General features: G+C 38.5%; 1 protein-coding gene across 1 annotated transcript in view; it reads left to right on the top strand.

Moving 5' to 3' along the window:
* The window catches only part of LOC309513541 (1-phosphatidylinositol 4,5-bisphosphate phosphodiesterase eta-2-like), a 140,317-nt gene that overhangs the window by 75,439 nt on the left and 41,086 nt on the right, over nucleotides 1-23,792 (top strand). Inside the window, exons 3-5 of the mRNA XM_082189435.1 lie at nucleotides 17,985-18,131; nucleotides 22,474-22,719; nucleotides 23,109-23,236. Of these exons, the coding sequence (XP_082045561.1) occupies nucleotides 17,985-18,131; nucleotides 22,474-22,719; nucleotides 23,109-23,236 (521 nt within the window). The remainder of the gene's footprint in view (nucleotides 1-17,984; nucleotides 18,132-22,473; nucleotides 22,720-23,108; nucleotides 23,237-23,792) is intronic.

The raw sequence follows: 23,792 nt of genomic DNA, 5'->3' as shown, positions 1-23,792 counted from the left end.
AAATGCAAAGTCAAAACCATGATGACACTAGGGTTTAAATTAGACTCAGAGCAGCTACCACACATTCATGCTAGACAGCAACTCTCACAAAGTATTCTGCTTCCATTTGTTTGTGTGTTTGCCTGTCCTGAGATATTGCTTTTGAAGACTTCATGCAAGTATTTCATTAGAATGTCTCTGAGAGAAATTCATCTGTGCAGAGGATGTCAGGCACTGGTATTTGAAAACCACTTCAGGAATTTTATAGCACTGAAAAGGTGAGAAGGTGAGAAGCATCACTTAACCAAAAATCATTGCTCAACCTCTTCTGTTGTGCTTTGAGGAGCTCAAGCTCTCTTCAGCTTTTCCTAACATGACATCTATCTCTCTAATAGTGAAGAGGAAGAAAGGGCTGTTTTGTACCTGAGCAATGGTGTCAATAAAATTGACAGTGGGGAACAGAGGACTTTTTTTCAAAGGTTTTACCTCTGAATTCTAGTCAATCAAAAGTTAATTTTAATCAGTTGTATAGTATTTGAAGTTCCTGTGCTGCCATTATTGTTAATCTTGTTATTGTAATCATTATTTTAAAATGCAGGATTCCATTATTTTATTTGAAAGGCTTGATACATCTGTTAAAACTTCTTTTCAGCTTTATACATAGATTAATTCTGGAAATATAGCAATAAAAAGTAATTCTTATAGCAATATTGAGAGTACTACTAGGTGCCTGTCTTTGAAACTATGGTATATAGAATTGTACAGGAGATAGTTTTAAAGAGAATTATGGAATTTAGAATTCTAAAAACCCTTTGTGGTTCGCTCCTATGGTGAGATACTGTATGATTTGTGCTTTTTTTCCCCTTAAATATGGCAGAAAAGATTGCTCTTGCAGAGACAAAGCTAGCTGTATGTGGGAGGTGTTCTTTTATGCTGAAGACAGTGAAACGCGCTGGTGTGTTTGTGCATGGTTTTTACTTTGTGTTAGTACTGTAAGCTGTAGTCACAGGTAGAAGTGTAGCGCGCAACATTTTGGTTTACTGTGACAATTCAAAGTCAGGCCTGCACACTTTCCATAAGATCACATGCCACAAAGAAGCTGAGTTTATTGCAATGTCCAATTGTCTGTGTGAAAGTGAGCGTTGAAATGTGATGCCTATGCTGTTGGTATTGTGCTTTGAGATCGAATAACTTCATATTGGTCTGATTTTGTTCAAAGGCCATATAACTAACATGTATCATTACCTATGGAGATGTTTAAAATAGCTGAGCCATCATGTGTGGGTTCTTTGTTAGTTCTCTGAACTTTTTGTCTTCCCCGAAGAGATCCCTAAAGAAAGACAATACAAATTTTGTCAGACAGCACATAAATGTTCTGCTTGGTGAAATAAAAGTTAGTCAAATGTAATAGCTAAGAGCAAATTATTTTACAGAAATAGTTTATTTATGTTTATTTATCTGGGTTACCATTCATAGATTATGAATCAAATCCAAGAGCTGCTTAATGGGTGGAAGTGAGTCATGGCACATGTTGAGTCATGGGACTTAACCTGAATCTCAAGGGGACAGTTTGTGCATTTAGATCTCCAATTAAAGAGCACACCAACAATGGGGCCAACGTTTCTCTGGTTAGCTTCAGCTAAACCCCTGCTAACTAATGCTGTAACTACATCGTTATGGTGGCAAAAAGCATCTTTCTTCAATAGCAGCCATTTAGAAGGAGCAGCATATTCTGATTTCAGCTAATCAGTGTTTTTCATGTCATTTTTCTTTAGCACAGAGTAATTAGTATAGCATTCTTTTCAGCCCAGTTAGTTTTTTAGAGCTAGGTTAGTTTTGGACTTAGAAATTTGGTGACATTGATGCAGGAAAACAGGCACTTGGAAAAATCATGGTCACCCTTCACTGTGCCAAAGCAACATTTACGTATTAATTCAGTGGTTGATTTCTATGCTATGCACATACTGTACCTAAATGTATGAGTGCTATCACTAGCATACAACAGACATGAAAGGCTCTAAGTCTTATGTAAAAAGTAGCTTAAGTAAGTAGTAGAGTAAGTGCAACAGGGGTTAGCAGTAAACACAGAATACATATGACTGGGTAAGTTTTTCATTTCAGTCAGTGCCGTCCATAGGCACAGGATTAGCTAAACCAGAACATTTGAGCTCCCTCCCTTGCCAAGCCTTCACCCGGGGAAAGTTTACCAGCAGGGCACTGCATCCTTTCCCCTGTGTTGCCATCTGTTCATTCAGACTCCCTTTCTCTCCACGCTGGAGACTGCCCTCTCTGTGCCGCTTTTGACGCTTGTGATCCAACCGGAGCGTTTCCTGTGAGGGGTGTGTGAGTGTGTGTAAGGGGAAGAGCAATGTGATTTCACTTTCATCTGAGATACAATTAGAGATAATTAAAACAGACCTGCTTGCTTTTGAAAAGGATAGACCACAATCTCAATAAATGCAAATGAAAGTAGAGTCAATCTTTCAACAAAGCACATATATACAGTCCTGTATAAACTATAGTATTGAGTCAAAAGTCAAAATCCCTCTAAATGTATTTTTTTTGTGTGAATTCTGATAGTAAAAATATATAGAGCCGTAAAGTACAGTAAAATAACTTGAGTGTGTTGTATTCATTACAACACACTTCAGGCGCTGTAGATTTTGACCCTGTATAATTTGATGTAGAGAAAGAGACTGAGCAATGTAAATTGGTATTTAACATTAAAATTGTCTTTCAATATTATGAATATTTAATCTGTTTAAAATACACTACATGGTTGATAATGGGTATGCCATTAGCCATGGGAATTTTTTTCCCCAAAAGATAATACTGAAGAAATCCATTTCCTGTGCTGTTTGTTTACTCTAGAGAGTCTATTCAATATAGTCTCATTGGAAACGTGCTTCGGCCTACATTTTTGCAAAACTCCAAAAACTTCCATGTACTGCTGTTCCAGCTGAAATGAACACAGTGACAATAAAACGGCAACTATATTAGTATTAGTATAGTTTATATGTAAATAAGTCACATCAATTGCAATCTCTATAGTTAATCTATTTACGTCAGAGGTTCTATACATCTATATCTTTGTTTGGCATGGGTAGTGGCCATCCATTTACCCAAGAATGTAATCACACATCCATAAGATGCCATCCCAACCTGCCATGCATCTTGTGTTAATATGCAACAGTTGACGTCAGAATCACTAAAACATCATACAAGTTAATGCTGGCTTCATGTCTTCTGAACGATCACATTTATGAGATGAACTCACATAAATGTCGCATAAACCACAATGTCAATTACCAGTGTGAAACAGGATTTTTTTTTATAAGCGCAGACTGTTTAAATTGGAAACGTGCCAATTAAAGAGTCATGCCAGAATATTTATAGGCTATGTGGTAGAAATATATTTTTGTATGGGTGCTTGCCAGGAAATAAAAGTAATTTTTGATAATTTTCTGGCAGCACAACAATGTACATTGGTAAAGCATTAGTTGCGAATGTGCATCTTTTTTTCATTTTGCTGCAACAGGGCTAAACAAGTCTCCATTCTTCGTAAGTGAAATATAAAATTGCCCAAACATTTTTTTTCTTGACTTAAACACATTTCTTCCCAGGATGACTTGAAGGGGAAAATATCTTATTAGTTTGCTGGTAGGTTAATATTGCTGGTGAAGAACACAAGGCTCAACTAAGCCAGATGGTTACTGATGAGGGCTTTCTTTTCCTTTTCACACTTGTTCATTTTGGACAATGTGTGGTCAGATCTTGCACTCAGAACAGAGTAATGGGCGAAGGCGGCATGGTATAGCTGCTGCATGTGTTGGCAAACAACATTGATTGTTTAACCAGACAACCATATGGCCCATCTGTTGAAGGTGAGCTTCCAAAAGACTAAATCCTTCAAGAGTCTGAAGTCTCACAAAACCATCCTGAGTCTAGACCTTCCACAGAGCACATTTTGCCAGCATGTACCTATGAGAGTGGCATTATGACCCCTTCACATCTGTTCATCTTGATAGCAGCATGCCAGTTCAAATTTTCAGAGGCACTGAAGCTACTCCTCTAGCCTCTCAGCTTGGTCAGCCTCACAGATTCAGAACAGGGCATTTACTTTTTGTCTGGAGAATTTGCTTTCATGACTTCTACGAGATGTCACCATAGAACAGGGGTGCTCAATCCTGTTCCTGGAGATCTACATTCCTGCAAAGTTTATCTCCAGCTATGAACAAACACAACCGAACCAGCTAATTAAGATCTTCAGGAGCACTTGATAATTACAGAGAGGTGTGTTGGAGTAGGGTTGGAACTGAACTCTGCAGGTAGATCTCCAGTACCTGAGAATCTTATTAAGGGAAAGAGGTGTCCAGTCCTGTTCCTAGAAGGTCACTATCCAACAAAGTTTAGCTCTAGCCCCAATTAAACACGTCTGAGCCAGCTAATCAAGTCTTTAGGATCACTAGAAACATCCAGGCGGGTGTGTTGGAGCTGAACTCTGCAGGAAAGTGGCCCTCCAGTATCAGACCCCTCTGTTATAGGGGAAAGACAGCACAGTTTCACTGGAAAAACGTACCTGTGGCAACATTTCTGCAAAACACAAAATACATACCAATGCATACATATCACTGCAGCTTCCAACAGAAATGAACACTAGAGGCAGTAAAACAGCAAGCACTTTTAATCCTTTTCATACAAAATTATAAGGACAGATAATAGATTAATAAAGACTTATTTTCACGCGGCTCCTTGCAAAATATTATATTATGACCTCAAAACATTTTTTCCATAGTGCATGATTTGTAAACGAATACATTTTGGAGTTTGCATCACATACCAGCTCCATATGTTTTGCTTTTCTGACATTCAAAGCTTGCTCGGTAGCTCAGCTGGTACAGAGTCCCGTGCAACACGAGTTATGACAAAAGAGATGAAAGACTTCTAGAAACGAGCTAAAATGGCATGGTAACTTCAGCAGTTTAGGGTTTTGTGTAGATGTACGTTATTTAAAAATGCAATAGAGCATTAACCTTTCAGCGCCACTCACCGGACATTTCGATTCAGAAGAACTGTGGTGATACGTAGGCTACCATACCAACATAATAAAACGTTGCCAGATTCACGTTCATCTTTTTTGGATAAAACTGAACATGCTTTTTTGTGCCACTCACTGGACATTTCACTTTGAAACTGTTGCGAAACGTTCACGGCGCAACGTAATATCATTTTGTAGAAATGTTGCCGCAGGGATGTTTTTCCAATGAGTCTGGACTGGGGGAAAATCCCCTAGAGCATCCTAGAGTTGAATGTCTTGCTCAAGGGCGCAATGGAGATGGCTCATGCCACCGTTCTTGTGGGATCAAACAAGGAACATCATGGCTTGCAGCCCTGTGCTGGGTTTCCCGATAACATTGTCTCTTAGCGCGCTACGAAGACTCTTAAGGTATAACTTAACTAAAGGTATACCATTGATAGGCGTGTTCCCCGAACCATACCTTAGGAAGCTGCTTAAGATATACCTTCTTACGTGCGATGTTACCCGGTGCTGTCCGTGGCGATGGTGCTGAATTGGTTGATATCGATGGCTCGAGAATCAATTATTCTCTCGTGCATTCACTGCATTATGTGAGAAAGCGGTGTCCTTTATAAAAGAAGCACTTCAGAAATAGTTGAAATTGCATTTATTAGGACTCATGAGATATTATAAAAAATAATCCAAACTAGCCTATAATAGCCTAGCCTACATACAGTATTTTAAAATTGTATCATATACTACTGCCACAATAACCATTTCAAATGTTTACATGCTTTCTACTCTTTCCCATTTTTGTTCACTGAGGTGGAGCTGCGATGAAATATTGTTCTTGTAAATACTTTCCAGCATTTCAGTAATAAAAGCGTGCCGTACATCTTAGGCACGGTGCTCGGCAGTGATCAAAAAGGATTTAAACAGTGAATTTTGAATCTCTTCTTGTGAACTCAGAGATATGGATTCAGACGCCAATTAAATTCCCACACGACCTGTTTGTCAAAAAACAGTAGGTATTAATTTGTTTTTGGGTGAGAAAAAAACACTGACATTATGGCACTAAAATCCCCGACTTGCCCCTGTAAATATTTAAAATACCGTACCGTACGAGCCCATGCGAAACAATTAGCGTCCGAATAGGACTTAACTGACAGTAGCCTATGCTTTCACTGGCCTTTAAAAGCGCTCCGCAGACGGCGCCGTCTTTTAGAACAACTATTCGCTGTATCGCTACCATAGTTTGAGCAAACACCCCACCACAATCATTCCCTTTTAACTAGACTATTAAGCCTTTAATGGTTTGCCAGCTGATGTACCTTTGTATAATATAATACAAATTTTTACAACAATCAGTGTAATGACAATTTTATTCTTTGCATGAAAACACTTGAATTAGCCTAATTGAATACTGTCTGGGTGTATTAAAACTTTAGAATTATATTCCTATAGACCTGCAACAGTGATAAGGTAAAGCTAAGAGTGGTCCAGACCAACCTTCCGAACGTATGACTTACAGAAGGTATACTTAACTAAGAACGTTTCGGGAAACATGTATTAACGATAAGGTACAGCTTAAGGTGTAACTTAAGGACCACGTAGCATTAAGAAGGTTTCGGGAAACCCAGCCCTGGACCTTATGTGTTGATGTTCAACATCAAATATCTATATACTGTACACATGTCAGCAAGAAACCTCTCCTTTTGTTCAGAGACAGAAAAAAATCTTTAGTTAGGCAAATCTAACAAAGAAACTGTAAAAACCTAGATCTTAATTTGCACCTGGAATCTAAATTTGTACCTGGAATTAATTTGCACCTGTTTTTTTTACCATTCATAGCATTCATGCTAGCATTCATAAGAGGTACACTGGAAAAAGTACTTAAAATACCCAAAAATAATTTGTTACAGCCACATTTATTTGTTTTTTCTCAAATTATATTTACGGTTTGGTTTAAACCTTACATTTTGATTTTATATTATTCAAAACCCTTTTTTTCTTAAATTTTTTTTTGTTTTAACCCCTTCCTCATCACCCCCAATTTTGGCAAGTGCTGCATACATGAAATGCCCAAAATAAAAAGGTTACTGCTCATAAGTAATTCTGAATAGAAACATAACACACATACATTTAGAAAGCCAACCCTTGAGAGTTTATAGTTCAAGACTCAAAATTAACCAGACTGTTATTAATATTGAGATATATAAGCTCAAACATATTTTGAACTAAAATAATCCGGGATCACCAGTGATCCCTGACAGGTAAGGGGTTTTAAATAATTATTTATTATAAAGACCATATCATACTTAATCAATATATTTTCTTTAGACTGTAGCCAAAATTTTACTTAATATGTAAACGTTTAGGATTTTTGATTAGCTATAACATAAAAAAAATATTTTTACTTAACATGTTGTTAGTCAATGTTTAATATAAATATGAATAAAGACAGGAATATTCTCTTCGAAAAAACCTTTAATGTTTATAGTAAATATTTTGCTAAATCTTTTCTGTTATGGACTAATAAATAAATAATTAAACATCTATAACCCATAATAATTTCTGCAGTCAGTAAAGCTAGCAAGTATGTGTTCTACACACCTCTGGGGTCGAGCGAAAATACTATTTAAATAAAAAAATATTTAAAACTTTTTACAATAGTGGTATTTGGTAAACTGAACAAAACCATGTTTTTCAATTAGACCAATATAAAAATGTGTAACACTTTATTTTGATGGTCCCTTTTGAATATTTTGTTTGCTATTTGTAACTTTGCCACTACATGTTAATTAACTCTCATTAGAGTATTAGTAGACTGTCTGGACAGTCCAATTGTCTTTCGAATCGACAGTAGAACTCATTCAGGTCGTTGGCCAGGCGAGAGTCGTTAGTGGTGTGGGGGGCTCTGGGCTTGTAGTTGGTAATCTGCCTGAGCCCCCTCCATACAGAAGCAGAGTCGTCAGCAGAGAACTGATGTTGAAGCCTCTCTGAGTAGTCGTTTAGCCTCCTTCACAGCTTTGCTAAACCTGTTTTTCGTCTCCTTGAATCTGTCTCTGTCCCCACTCCTAAACGCTTTCTCTTTCTCCACCCTCAACCTTCTGAGTTTACCAGATCATTGTTAAAATTCACCCTGGTGCGTGTTGGAATACAGCAGTCTTTGCAGAAACTGATGTACAGTACGACGTTACAGCCTCTGTATGCTCATCCAGACTATTGGTAGTAGACCTGAACATGTCCCAGTCAGTAGAGTCCAAACACGCCCGCAGGGCCCCTAAGGCCTCACTGGTCCACTGTTTTGATGTCCTCACTGCAGGTTTGCAGAGTTTTAATTTCTGCCTGTAAGCAGGAATCAGGTGGACCATGGCATGGTTAGAGTCAGGGATGTAGTGGAGGCTAAACGCACGTAAACGCCGTTTACGCACCTCCCAAAATTCGGAAATAGCGTTTGCCCACCTCCAAAGTGCGTTTATCCACCTCAAATTGCGTTTATCCACCTCTAAATTTCACGTTATTTGAACGGACTTTGCTTTTCTAGTGCGTGATCGCCGATCGGTACATGATTTGAGCATTTGGGCCGTTAATGACAGAGCAGAACGTTGAGCAGAGAGCGCAGCGCGCCGACACACACACACACACACACACACACACACACACACACACACACACACACACACACACACACGGAACAAAGAGAACGGCACACACGGAGCAGAAAACACACGCTCGTTACTATACAAGCTGCGCGAGAATTAAACTTGATCGCAGCCGCAACAGAAAATCATTAAAACTAGGCAAAAAAGTTTTTTTTTTTTTTTTTTTTTTAAACAATTCATTACATGCAGCTGGTTTAATGTAATGAGCATGTCAAAACCCAACTGTACAAGACATTCAGAGGGAATCAAGCCTGCACCAGGTTAAAGACTTTTCCCTCTACAGGGAAACACTGATCCACATTTTTCTGATAGACCAAACAACTAATCAATTAATCGAGGAAATATTCAACAGATTAATCGACTATGAAAATAACCCCAAATCCCTATCATTATGTTCAAGTGCATTGCATTGGAAGCCCTGGGTATAAGCCTCCCTCTCTATGTCTCTTAAATATTTTTGTTCTCTCTGTTTTGTCATTTAGTCAAATTTATAGATTTCAACCATATTATTCCTTCTTGAGTCTCTTTAACAAGAACTTCGATTAATGTATGAATTGAATAGTGATTTTGTGACCTATGATGAGGGAACAACCAGTGATACCCTTGGTAGTACCATCAAATGATAGCCTATAGCGATGTCATCAGGATACACATACACCGGTAGGCAGTGGCCCACCTTACCGGGTGATCAAGTTGTGGTCCACCAGAATTGATAGTTTACCCACCTCTTTTTTTACCACTACACCACTGGTTAGAGTGACCCAGTGCTGCTCGAGGGACAGCGTGGTAAGCTCTACTGACCGTAGTGTAGCAGTGATCCAGAGTGTTATCTTCTCTGGTGGAGCATTTGATGAATTGTCTGTATTTGGGGAGATCGTGGCTGAGATTACCTTTGTTTAAGTCACCGAGTATGATAACTATGGAATCCGGGTTTGTTCGCTCCACACATTGGGCCCTATTTTAACGATCTGAAACGCAAGTGTCAAAGCGCAAAGCGCAAGTAACTTTGTGGGCGGGTCTCGGCGCTGTTGCTATTTTCCCGGCGGGAAAAATGACTCTTGCGCCAGGCGCAAATCTAAAATGGGTTGGTCTGAAGTAGCTTCATTATTCATAGGTGTGGTTTGGGCGTAACGTGAAATAAACCAATCAGAGCGTCATCTCACATTCCCTTTAAGAGCAGATGCGCTTTTTCCATAGCGGATTGCTATTGTAACGGCGGATTTGCCAGGCGCGCGCCAGCAGCGGTTCACAGCCAAGGAGAGCAACGCTCTCGTCACGGCCGTAAAAGAGAGAAGTTACATTGAAATGGAGAAACCCACCCAAATTAACTTTGGTTAATTTGGGTAAATGTGTAAGCTAGATGTATGCTTTTATAATAAATTGTTTATCTATCTATCTATCTATCTATCGTAATAATGTATGATTTGCAAAAATGAAAACTGCTGCTTCTGTGTAGATGAGAGAATCAAAGTGCGCGTTGTGCACACGCTACATTGATTATGGCCAAGCATGCACCCTTAAAATAGCCTATGAATAACATGCGCAACGCGCCACTGACTTTAAACTATTTTTTCCTGGTTAGTGGCGCAATTGTTTTCTAAACCTGCAAAATAGCAAGAAGGAACGTTTGCGCCGGAACACGCCTCCTCTTTGCGCTGAACCGCCCCCGGGAGCGCAAGTGTATTTCTTAGTTAACCGACGTGCTTCTGTGGAGGGAAAAGTCCGCTTTGCGCGGGTGCAAAATAGGAATGATACATGCGTCGGTGTACAAAGTCACTTGCGCTGGGTGCAAGATAGGGCCCTATAGTATCTGATCGGCGAGTAAGCGCTGGGCTTCTTTAACATTAGCTCTCGGCGCTATGTAAACACCGACCAAAATGAACGACGCAAACTCGCGAGGCAAGTAGAAAGGTCTACAGTTTATAAAAAATTATTCCAAAAGAGCCGTTCTGTACTGTAATGTCAATGTGTCATGCAAAGAAAAGGGATTAATTCAAACCATAGTCTCACATAATCAGATCTATTTAGTCTATAGTCTCATATATACTTTATAATCAAACGATCATAACAGTGCAATTTCAATAAGCCTACCTCATCTGTCGCCATGCTTGTGAATTGCAGAGCTGGTGCAAACATATCCACATCTCTACGGTCAGATGCTTAACTGCTGCTTTCTCACTGCTGTAATTTTTTCTGTGTTTATTTTGTTATTGAGAGGCTAGCGTGCAGCACATATTTACATGCTCATCGAAACAACTTTTTGTACATTTCATTGGTTTGAGGAAATTGCTTGAATCAATAAAGCATGTGAAGGTGGTTTGGTGGAAGTGTGTTTAAGTATAACCCATTCTTGCCTTTGAAAACAGATTGAGTGCTTTTGTTGACCGCATCTTGTCCTTTATATTGACTGCAGTAGCCTGCAGAGTGCTTGTGGGTGCAAGGGTTTCTCAGGTGCAAGCTGGGGTGGAATTCAAGCAGCCAGAGCACTGACACTGTGCCTTTCACCCGGCATTTGCTACTGTATCACAGTGTGACCTCTGCCTTTCCTTTAACCCACAACCTGGAGTCATTTGTACATGCAGAACCATTTAGACATTATACAGCTAATTATTTTCAACCATCTTGTTTATTCCTAAAACGAAAAAAAAAGATTATCTTTTAGCATTTTTTTTTTCCATCTGTTTGTTAGTCACAGTTTACCCTGACACAGATAATACATTTAAATCATTTTGGATGCTTTCAAGCTTTTTTAAAGTGAAAGATAACCTGTGCTACCGTATAATTGTGCTACCGACAGTGAGGCAAAGAAGGACTCCTTTCTTTCATAAAATAAACACAAAAAACAAATCCTTTAAATAATACTTAATTAGACATTAGGTGACGTAGCACACTTTCATCCCGGTACTGTTGTTCCAAACACTGAGCCAGGAAAAACAAAAACCCTTGTCTCACTAATACATGCGTTACCTGAGCTACCTACGCTACCTGGCTCCAAATAAACGCTTGTGAAGTAAAGTTGTGTTAGACTGAGGTGGTAACCATAGAAACAGTACTCAGCTTGAGCGCTTTCCACTAGCATCAGTATGGGACATACAGTAGGTACCGTCATTATTTATTACTTTATTACAGATTTATGCATCACATTTATATTACAAAAACTTTGTTTTTAAAAGGACATTAAGTAGATATTATAGATTCCTTTTAAAAGTTAAGTGAAAATATGCACATTTGCTCATAAAACAATAACATGCTACAGCTCATTTACCTGAAACAAGCTTTATCCCATTTAGCAGTTAACTTTATGCAGTATGAAAGGTTATGGAATTATTTCTTGAGTCTTCTTTGTTGTCTATCAGTTCAGTGGATATTCTAGGTAATATATATAGGCTAAATATTACCTGGAATATCCATTTATGCATTGCCTTTTATGCATTTTACCCTCTGTTAACTATCATAAATCTAAACTCTAATAATCAGGGTTAAGGATTTATTTATTTAGTATGAGCAATAGTAACAGTGATGCTTGCTTTAGCAAGAACCACTAAAAACCTGTATGATCTTCCTGTTTATGGGAAAATACAATTACATTACATCATTACTTTGATGTTCAGCTGTTAGAAACAATCATGTAGATGCTTTTATGATTATAGGAAGAGCTGATAAATGGAATAACTCTCTCTCTATCTCTTCCTCTGTCTCTGTACTGTCTCTGTGGTTCTGGGCGCAATAAGCTACCTAAATCCCCCATCCCTGGATTACAGTTCTGAGGGGATTTAAGTGTCAGCTTGACAGGTGTTGCACAGTCAATAAGTTAGCATCTTTACTAGTACGGCATCTCACAGCATGCCATCGGAAAGACAGCTCCACCCTAGACTGCCGATGCTAAAACTGTTCTGATGTCTGCAAGACTATCCATCAAATCTCGTGGGTTTAGACATTTAGTTTGTGTTCTTGCCGGGAAACGTTGTTGGATGGAGGTTTGCCTAGAGCTTTGTTTCAAAGAGTGATTGTAGGGATATAAAGGCAGGAAGTCAGAAGAAGCAGAGCGCGAGAAAGAAATCAAGGACACGCTAGTAAGTCGGCAAAAACTCAAGAGTGATGTGCGCCGCTGTTATGCCTGCCAGTTTGGTCACTTCTGCCGGGATGCCCCCAACATTAGCGCTTGAAATGAAGCCAGTGCCTGCCGCTAGCCGGGCAACACCTCTAGCCCGAGTGTCAACCCAAGTGGCAGCAATTGCCTGTTCTAAGGCTCTCCAGAAGCTGACCCTGTCACGACTCATGGCGGGATTCTTTTGGACTGGGGATAAAACTGTGTATGGATCCAAATGGAAGCTAGGCTTATTTGGTAAGCGACCAATTAGATAAATTGATTTATTTCTGCCAGTTTTGTATTTCTTTAAATGATTTATTGAATCGTTTCAGTTTAATGAATCTTGACCACTTGTCTATTCATGACCTATTTCCTGTATTTGGCCCAAGTGTTCAAGTGGGCGTGAAGACTGCAAGTGTGTTTAGAACTTTTCATTACACACTAACAACATAGTGTTGTAAAACTGTAAGTAATGTTTTTACAGAGTTTTATTTACACATTTTGATTTTCAATGCACTTTAAAATAAACTTCTAAATGTCTGTTCAGTAGTCCCAGACAACACGATTTTTGATGCTTCTATTAAGTGATAAAAAGCAGAATATTACAAAATACAGTGTTCAACATGGTGGAATAGTGTACATACTTACAACAAATACATACTCATACAGTATCTGCACCAATAAAACACTTTATGTTTTACTACCAAATTACATGTAATATCTAATTAATTTAACTTAAAATTTTCCTCAGAATCTTACCATTTTGGAGCAAAAGAACCTGAATTATGGTACACGCTTTGCTTCAAATACTGATTTTAAGGATTTTGGGCCTTGAACTTTTAACCTTTTAATGCACACACTCTCAAGTGGCCAAATACCACAAGTGTTGGTATTAGGACACCCCCTTACTAATGCAGCTGTGGGTGTACAATACATTAGAAAAGGTTGGTAAATGGATCTAGCTCATAGAATGACATCAAAACAAAAGCATCATGTCCATTCATTCACATATTTTAATTTAATTTCTGTAAAAAAAAATTTAAAAAAGGTTTTCATCTAAAATGCTGTGTCTGAAATCCTCCATTCAAGTCTAAATTTGATTAGTTTGATTGAATCGCACATTCCACAGATCACTGAGAGTTCTGTTATCTTCCCACCCTCATGTTGTTCAAAAGTTGCATGAACAAAATAGTGATGAACTGTAAAAACTGCCATTTTTCATTTAATTAAAATGTTGATCACTGACTGTCAAGATCAGTAGTTTATTTTTATTTTTTTATTACGAAATATGAAATTGCAATATGCCATATGTTAGACTGGAATTTGAACCAGTGTACCCTTGTAAAAAGTTATATCACAAAATGTTACAAGTTTTAATATGCATAATGGTCATGGTCATATATTATCCTGTTAACTGTCAGTATCCCTGTTGTGGGTAACTTGGCACACTTTTTATCACATATTTTAGCATCATTCAAAAGCAGAAAAAAAAAGTTTTTAATTAGACATTACATCACTATGGAAATGGTACTTTTAATGGTACCTTTTAGCTGGCTTAATTTTTGTGATATCAACTTCAAATTTGGAAAACAACTTGGTTAGTAATATAGCTTTGATTTTCAAGCAATTAAGTCCAACTTCATTTGTAAAATATTTATTTTTTATAAAAATGGAAAATGTTTTGTTCAGTACATTTGCTTTATAGTAAAATAAAAAATAAAAATAAAAACTTTTTTACATTACATTTTTTTGAAGCTGCTTTCACTTCTGCAATAATCTGCTGATTTTTTTTCTTTAAAAAGTGACCAACGTTAGATTTGTATTCCAAAGCATTCATAAATTACAACCTTTTAAGTTCAGTTATACAGTATGCTCAGAAAAGGGGGTGGACATTTTACAGGTTATCCTGCCTAGGGCATCCAGTAAACCAGCATTGGAACCCTCAAAAAAAAAAAAAATATATATATATATATATATATATATATATATATATATATATAAATAAATAAATAAATAGCCATTGAATGTCATTGCTGTCATAAAATATTAGTTGTTTACTTGCTCTCCAAAATTCTTTCCCGGTTGTTTACCACACACCAGTGTGACATTTGGCTTCATCAACGCAGTGAGACGTCGAGAAAGCTGATTTTTTTGTGTGGCATGATGGAAAGGCACCTGTTTGTGCAAGGAGTGACATATGGGCAATCCCTTTAAGCTTTAATTCCCTGATGGATGGTGCTTGAGAGGTTTACCTTACTTTTCTCTGGCACACATCCTGCAGACGAGCCACTTTGACCTACTATGTGGCAGCATTAGAGGCTCAACTCTGATAAATGGGCTTACAATGGCACCAATCAGTGCATCTTGACATTTTGTTGCCAACAATTTTCTTGAGCCAGCTAGAGTATATGAGTATTCAAGCTGGTCAATTAGCAACGTGGCTAGTCTATTTACCTAAATTTCCATTCCGGTTCCTCAAACGTTTCAACCATGAACCTGGTTTCCATAGCAACCCTTTCAGACCCACTAGAGGAGTGTTTTTGATGAGGTACCACATGGGAAACGCTTGCGTTAGACTGCTTTTGCACAACATGGGATACATTCACCAAAGCACTCTTCTCTTTTTTTTTGGTGTCTACTGTTCTAACAATCAAAAAGCAGTTTGGCTTAACCCCTATTGATTCTGAACTTCCTGCTGTGTGTTCAGCAATAGAGATTGGATCAATTTAAAAGACCACAGCTCTTGCGGGCATATTAAGAGAAAAAAAAAACTGCTGGTTGAATTTACGGAGCATTGAGCTGGCATTATCTCACAGAACTTTTGTTAAACCAGGCTACGTTCTATTCAAAGGTTTATCTGGCAAATCAGCCACAAAGGTTGCCGGATCCATTCCACATTTTTAAAATAAACGTTCTTCAACAGTTCTTTGTGTAACCTTATGATTGTATAACCTCTTTGTATCAAGAAACCATTTTCCGCTGCTCTTGAGTTGCAGTTTAGTTCTTTGGTGAAAATAAAAAGCTCTTGATTTTACTTTACATTTCTTCAAATCAGCCCATAATTTTTTGGGGTGATTTAAACTCCATTTTGACTCTATTTACATTCTTAATGCACATGCCTGGTCTTATTGTAAATGATTCATCAGTGCTCGTTATTACAAAGAATTTTTTTTTTGTCTTAACTGGTTAACCCCTGAAAAAAAGAGGCTAAAAAACCCAGTCCAAAAATTCTATTTAGGCATCCTTTGAGGCTTCCATTTTGTGATGTCGCCTTTCAAAATTTTGCCTATAGTAATAATTCACAGTGCAGTTTAACATTAAAGCCGATGACAACAGGCTTGCTTTCAGGTCCATTCTGGTATGGAACAGCCACCTTTTATAATCCAGTATTTCCCAACAGATGAAGTCAAGCTCCTACATTTTTGCTTCATTAATATCTTGTTTCACTCAGAGACATGTCACATTACAAAGGAAAATCCATCCATCCATGTTCGAAAACGCTTGTTTTATGTACGGTCACAGGGATGCTGGATCCTGGATGAAGGGCCAGTCTATCGCAGGAATGCAATTTCATGTTAACCACAAAGAGATAGCCACTTAAAAATGTATTTTCTGTCATCATTTACTCGCCCTCATGTTGTTCCAAATGCACATGCATTTCTCTCTCCTTTGAAAGAGGTGAACTGTCCTTTTAAAGCACCTTTATATAGATGGTTTTCTACAGAGCTAGAGATCTCCTATGAGATCAGGCTGTAAAACATTTCTGGTTCTAATTGGAACTAAAAATGGTGGATTTTTAGTAGTTGTCATACTGATGATACTGGAACTCTATGAGTAACTAGGATCACCGCATAGCCTTAGACAAGGTACTTTAGTCATGCAATCAGTGTACAGTCATTCTGAATAACACATAAGCGTATACACCAATCACTAAAACCTGGATTTAGCGATCTGCTCAAATCTTCTTATATTACATCCTGTCTGTCGATGCTCCCTGCGTAATTATCAAATAAAGAGCCACCTCAGATGAGCTCTGCCAATATTAATACCACATTAATACTAAGAGATGGAAACAGAGAGTAATGGCACACTATTGTGAACACTTCACTGATTATTATATAATAGTCTCTCAGCTCATCTGCTGTTTATGTAACAGCGGTCTGTTCTCTGAAGAAACTTCTTCATAAAAGCCAGATCTGTGTTTTCTTAAGTGTTACTTCACACTCTTTCTGTTCATAAGTGCATGAATAATGAAAAACAAAAAGCTTGCAGTCATCTCTGTTCCTGAAGGCAATTTGGTGGAGTAAAGTCTCCTGGGATTTTGTTCTTGTTAGTTTTTTCATTGCACTGTTATGACACTTTAAGTGCCATGGTTATACTATGTTTCTGGATTTATAGCACAGTGATGCAATGTAAATGTCAAAGCATCACTGTTCCATGGTACTGCTACAGTTTTTTTATAAGGAGAACAGTACATTTGAAATGTTTATGTTGTAACATTGCTTGGTTATTTCAATAATTTCCATTTTCATGGCAGCTTTCATCACAGTGTTAAAACATTAGTCCAGACAGGTTTAAACATTTCACAACTGTGTGTCAATTGCAGAATGAGCCATCTGGAGAAAATTTAAGCGTGAGAGAATGTGGCAGTTATTTAGAATGCATGATTGTTTCCAACAAGCGGTTGCTTTCACAAGTGCAGTATATGAACCGAGAAATTGTCAATCTTGCCGAACAATTGTTGTATTGTGAAGGAAGATGGATGTTTGAAAATGAATTTGGATTTTGATCAGGTACATAAAGGTCACAGTATTGATTGCTGGCCGTTTCAGGAGCATGTCAGATATTTTGATGGATTGTTAGTCCTCTGGGTAATGGACACATACACAGGAAAAATGCTGAAAAATGCTTGGGTGGGGTTTACCTATAATATCATGAGTAGCAGACAACTTAACCTCTGCCATTTGAAATGATAAAAATATCATTGGTGTATGTTCGCTCTCATACACCACAGATATTAGAACATTATCATGTTTTATTTATAGTTTTGGGTGGAAAGGGAGTGCGATATCCAGCCATCTAATGTTTTTTATTATTATTGTTTCGTTCATTCATCTGTTTATGAATTGATTTTCTATCACAATTTTTTCATTGTATTTCTTTATGAAAAAAGTAGACAGTACTGTACAGTAGACATGCCTGAAATCATCCCTGTCTTTTGTGTCTCTGTTAGTGGAGAAATGCATGAGCTCCATGCAGACGGGCACTCAGATGGTGAAACTGCGTGGAGGATCCAAAGGCCTGGTGCGCTTTTTCTACTTGGACGAACACAAGTCCTGCATCCGCTGGCGACCATCTAGGAAGAACGAGAAAGCCAAAAGTAAGTCTCATTCTTATTGCTGAGGTTATGCCTCAACTCTCAATGTACTGTTTTTATTAGCCCTCTCTATTACTGACCACAATGAAAATCTCAGATGTGGCTCTTCAATAGCTCAGAAGACTTGTTGATATGTTTTAGGCAAGTATCAATCTTATCTCAGAAGAATAGGGCTATCAAACTAATGTTGCAACACTAAGATAATGGAGAGCTCAGTCATATCTCACTTATCAAGTATCAAGTACTCAAGTATTAGCTTTAAATTTGATGAGAACAGTTTGAGTTCATATTGAGATCTGAGAACTATTGAGCACTGTTGATTGCAGAATTTGCTATCAGGTAAATCTTAGCATAGTTTGAGACATTGTTTGAGATGTCCTCTGAAACTCTTGAGGAGACACATGATAGATTACTCTTTTCTTAACAAAAATTAGAAGCAGGATACTTAAGAAAGAAGAGAAACTAATCAGACACTACATTGATTTCATTCATTTTTCTTTCTAATTAGGATCATTCAATAATGAATACTTCTATCTATTACAGATGTAATTTGATTGCTTAAACTGTCATGCATATGACTAAAATAGATTAGCGTGTCTGTGTCTTGACCTGCCTCTCTTGCCTTAATATTTCCTGGGGATGTCCTCAACTATCATGAGTTATTGACATTACGCCTCACAGGGGATGGTTACTTCAGTAGCACAGCCGATGATTCATGTGTAAATGACAGCGTTCATTGTGTCTCACGAGGGGGGATAAAGTTCAGAGTCCCGACATTCCACCGCAGGATGGGGAATTAATCAGCTTCTTAAGTTGAGTCAATTATTCATCAGTCTTAACCGGAAAGAATTCAGTATGCACCAGTTGGTTCATAAAAAAAATAAAAAAATTCATGTGAGATTCATTAGATAACTTTGAGTCTTTGAGCCTTTGAGTATATATACTGCAACAATAAGATCATCTGAGTTTTTACTACCACCTCAATCTGCATTATTTAGCAGCCTAGAGGTCTCCTAGTGGAAATCGCACACAGATGGTACTTTTCATGCTTTTTATACTCGTGTTGTATCTGCTATAGTATAGATAAAAACCTCTTAAAAACCAGCTGTATTCTATTAATCATCCTAATTTGTGTTTGCTATATAAGTTGGTCCCTCACATTCATTCTCTGTCCGATCACCGTTATCCTACGTGTGTGTTACCCTGCTTGTTTGCCTTCCTTGTGGATATTTATCATTAAACATCATGTTGGATCTTGATTCTTCTGTCCTCCTGAACCCACACGTGACAGATGATCGGACCGCCCAAAAAGGACGAATGGGCTAAGTTCGTCGCCCTGGCTCAGGAGAGCCATACCTTTTTTCTTTTGTCAAGGATTTTCTTTGTTTGGCCATAATTAGCTGCCTGGACGACTAGACCCTAAAGACCATATTCCGGATCGGGACAACGTTCCATCAGCATATCGACCTCTCAGACACCACAGGGCTGGACTGGAGGGAGACCGCCATTCGGTGTCTGGAGAGCGTCACGTCCCGATTTGGAACCCAGCCAGACCCAGAGCAAACTTCGACCCAAACAACCGAGGAGAAGACACAAGAGCCCCCGCAGATCGAGCAAAACCACCCGCCGCAACGAATGAGCTAGAGCCCGAGGATAAGAGGCCAGAGCTTGCCATCGCCCCAGTAGTGGAGTGGCAAGTAAAAATTGGGTATGCACTATATGCAGCGCATAGGGGCGCAGCACCAAAGTGATGGTAAAAAAAAAAAAAAAAAGATGGCTGCTATTGTGCATTTCTAAATCATTTCTGCATTTCCTCAATGTTATATAACATTTTAGGGCTAATGGGCTAGAGTAGGCACCCTCATAAGATTCAATCATAGAAGGGGGGGGGGTAAGTGGATGGTGAAAGGCAACAGGTAGTATTTAAAGTGTGACATCTGTGCTTGGAGGCTTGCAAATATTCAATTTAACAGACTAGCTATAACCAGTTAGATGGTAACTTTAAATAACCATTAATTCAAAATAAAATGTTACTCTTATCTGTGAAATAAGCATGTGACCCGTTTCAACTCCACCACTCAAAGAATCGGAATCGAGAATCGATAAGAACCGGAATCAAAAGGAAGAATCTCAATTGGAATCAGAATTGTTTAAATCAAAACGATGTCCAACTCTAATTGTTACATAAACTACATTATAGTTAACAGAGAGGTTTCTAAAGGATTTTTGTAGGCTTACTTTTGCATTTTAAGGCATTATGTTGCATTGGTTATAATGATAATGTTAATGTTTGTCAATTTGTAACTGTTTATTATTTGTTAACATTGTAAAAAAAAAAAAAAAGAAGTGATTCTGACCAGGAGTGTGAGCCCACGACACCAGGGATTGAGGGAACGGAACGTGAGGACTGGCTAATGGATTTGTATGGAGACTTGTCGGTTCCCACCCTATCCCATCCGGTGCCTGAATCCTTTGTGGACCATGAGAATTTTCTGGACCATATTCTGCTTTTTTGTTCTGAAGAACCACTGTTTTTGAACTGGGAGCTTTTATTTTTATTAACCTGCATAGATTGTGTCATTGTGACTGTGGCTTTAGCAAGTCTTCTCTCTCCGTCACCACAATGCTCAGCCAGTCCTCCAGCCCCATCGCTACTAGATGTCTGCAGCCCTGCGCCGTCTCTGGGGATACCCTGCCAGGACGTCGAGCCTGTCCCAGAGGATCCTGCATCTCCGCCTCTCGCCTTCGACCTTTTCTCTCCATCTCGGCCTGTCGACCTGTTGGCTCCACCAGAGACCCTCAGCCTAGTGGCTCTTCCGGGTTCCCTTGTCCCATCGGCTCCCCCTTGGTCTATCGTCACACTGCCTTCGCCACAGACTTTCGGGCCTTCCACTAAATGCCGACCCTCCACCCCTTCGGCTGCAGCGGGTTCCTCCCTCCCGTCGGGTACTCCTCTGTCCTTGGTCACACCGTCATCGCCCCAGTCCTTGGGTGCTCTGGCTCCGCCTCCATCGCTTGATTTGATGATGAATCAAACCGCTGATTCCGCGGAACTTGATTCTTCTGTCTTCCTGAACCCACACGTGACACTTACTATCTTTTAGGGTATATTTTGAATACTGGTTACACTATTTTAAGGTGTCATTGTTACACTGTAATTATACATTTATGTACTGAGCAATATTAAGTAACTACATGTACTTATTTTAGGGTTAAGATTAGGGTTTGGTTTAGGGTTAGCTTATAGTTATAACTATAGTAACTACATGTGAGGAGATTCCCCCCTTCCATGTAAAGCGCTTTGAGGTCTCAGAAAAAGCGCTATATAAATGTAACACATTATTATTATTATACATGTAACATATGTAACAATGACACTGTAAAATAAAGTGTTACCAACATACTTTTAAGATTTAAAGTACACTGCAAGTTCAAAAAAGCGTTTGATGAACAGCAGCATTTAAATTTTTTTTAACTGATTTTTTTAACTACTGAAACACCCAAAATTGTGTCAACCGTGGATTACACAAGTTGACAAGTGTGGTTTTGTCTTGTAGCCAAATATACCAAAAGCGTTTGGCTACTTTTCTAAAAGCTGCTTGACTCGTTGCTCCAACTTGCTGTTTCAAAATAAAATGTCAACGCACGAAAGAAAATTATGTTTGTTCATTCATTCCATTGGGTCTTTCTTGTAGCTTATCTTTCTTAACTGCACTTTCTTGTTGTTTATCTTTCTTTCTTTCTTAACTGCATTAACAATTTGTATTGTATAGTTCAGTTTAACACACATTAGTATCATTGTACAAGAATATTTGATTGAAATTTATAGAAAGCCATGACTGACCAATCAGAATCAAGTAATAAACAGATATGTTGTGTTTTTTTCTCTAAAATCTCATCTTGAAATGTTACATTTCAAACATGGGTGTTTGAAAACAGGCATGTGTTGAATCAGATATCACTCCAGTAGTTGCTAGAATTGCTTTGTTTTTGGGTGGAGGAATGTGCTATTATAGCATGCTGTTCAGATATGGCTACTCTTGGCAGACATGATCTGGTTTAAATGAGCACAAATTGATGAATTAAGTGTTTCTAGATGTTGTACATTGGCATTGGAGAGTGTTTAATTTGAGGTAGCCATCTGCTCTTCTCATTTACATGATCTGTTCTTGGGGGATTTCATTACACACATTCATAGCATTAGGATGTTGGTGCACAATGATGTTTCTTTGAGATTTTTGCAGCTTGAAGGAAAGTAGAATGTTAATGAACACCTCAGGATTATAGCATAAATGTCATCTCTTTCTTTAACTACTCAGTCCATGTTGTCTTTTTCTCCTCCCAGTCCCAATTGACTCCATTCGGGAGGTGTGTGAGGGGAAGCAGTCTGAGATCTTCCAGCGGTATGCTGACGGTAGTTTTGATCCCAACTGCTGCTTCAGCATCTACTATGGCGAGCACATGGCGTCCCTTGACCTGGTGTCAGGTACAGGAGAAGAAGCTCGCACCTGGATCACTGGCCTTAAGTACCTTATGGCCGGCATCAGCGATGAAGACAGTCTGGCCAAACGACAACGCACTCGTGACCAATATCCTTTCTAAAGGAGTTTCAATGACAGAAACTCAATAAAGATGATGCTATCTACCTTACTATCAATCAGATTTTTAGTAGATTGGGAAACATGAAGAGACGTATAATGCAGTTCAGGATATTCATCCCTGGGAACCAAATGAATCAGTGAATAGTGTCATAGCCTTTTTATCATGCTACTCATTAAAAAAGAAAAGAAAGGTAGATTGTTACGTGAAAAAATACCCAGTTTTGAAAAAATATGAGCTATTGTCATACTACTGGTTTAGAAATTGTTTAGCAAACTCCAACTTTAAATTCTTGTTATGAAACAGTGCTAAACATAATATTTTGTTGGTGGGGGTGCTTGACATTTTATGTTCTCAGACCCTTAACTCTTCCCATTACATGGCTGAAGCAGACCTTCGCAGAGGCAGATAAGAATGGAGACGGTTGCCTCAGCATCAGTGAAGTCCTACAGCTCCTGCACAAGCTCAATGTCAACCTGCCCAGACAGAAAGTCAAACAGATGTTTAAGGTAAGCTGACCACCAGGCCATTACGATCAGGAAAATTGGCAGTGATTGATAAAGACTATAGCCACTTCCCAAATATTGCCAAATCAACTTTTAAAGGTACAACATCTGCAAAGTTACCACGGGCTGTTTTAAAACCAACTGACTACTTTCATCAAAGTGTCTTTACCTTTTACATGCTTGAACCGTCAATATATTTTATGTTTTTTGTTATACTTTTTTACATAAAGACTAGTCACATTGTAGCTTATTCTGGTCAAAAACGCCCACTTAGACAGGAAGTCGCCTTCTTAGTCTGACTGACATGTAAAGTGACCAACCACAGTCTACTTTTAAGATTGTTAGGATCCTAACAGCTACAGTACACCAAAACTATTAGATCCTGCTGGTTTTGCTACCAACTATGCCAAAAATGTTGCCAAAATTTGCCAAACCACCAGGAATATTGGATCCAATCTCTTCACCAGATCCCATCTGAAGATGCCAAAAATGTTAGGTCCTTCCAGCTATGCCACACTCTCAGAAAAAAAGGTATAAAAGCTGTCACTGTGGCGGTACC

This window comes from Leuciscus leuciscus, assembly GCF_965113295.1.
Source record: "Leuciscus leuciscus genome assembly, chromosome: 13".
Classification (NCBI taxonomy): domain Eukaryota; kingdom Metazoa; phylum Chordata; class Actinopteri; order Cypriniformes; family Leuciscidae; genus Leuciscus; species Leuciscus leuciscus.
This window is presented reverse-complemented; position numbering and strand designations above follow the sequence as displayed.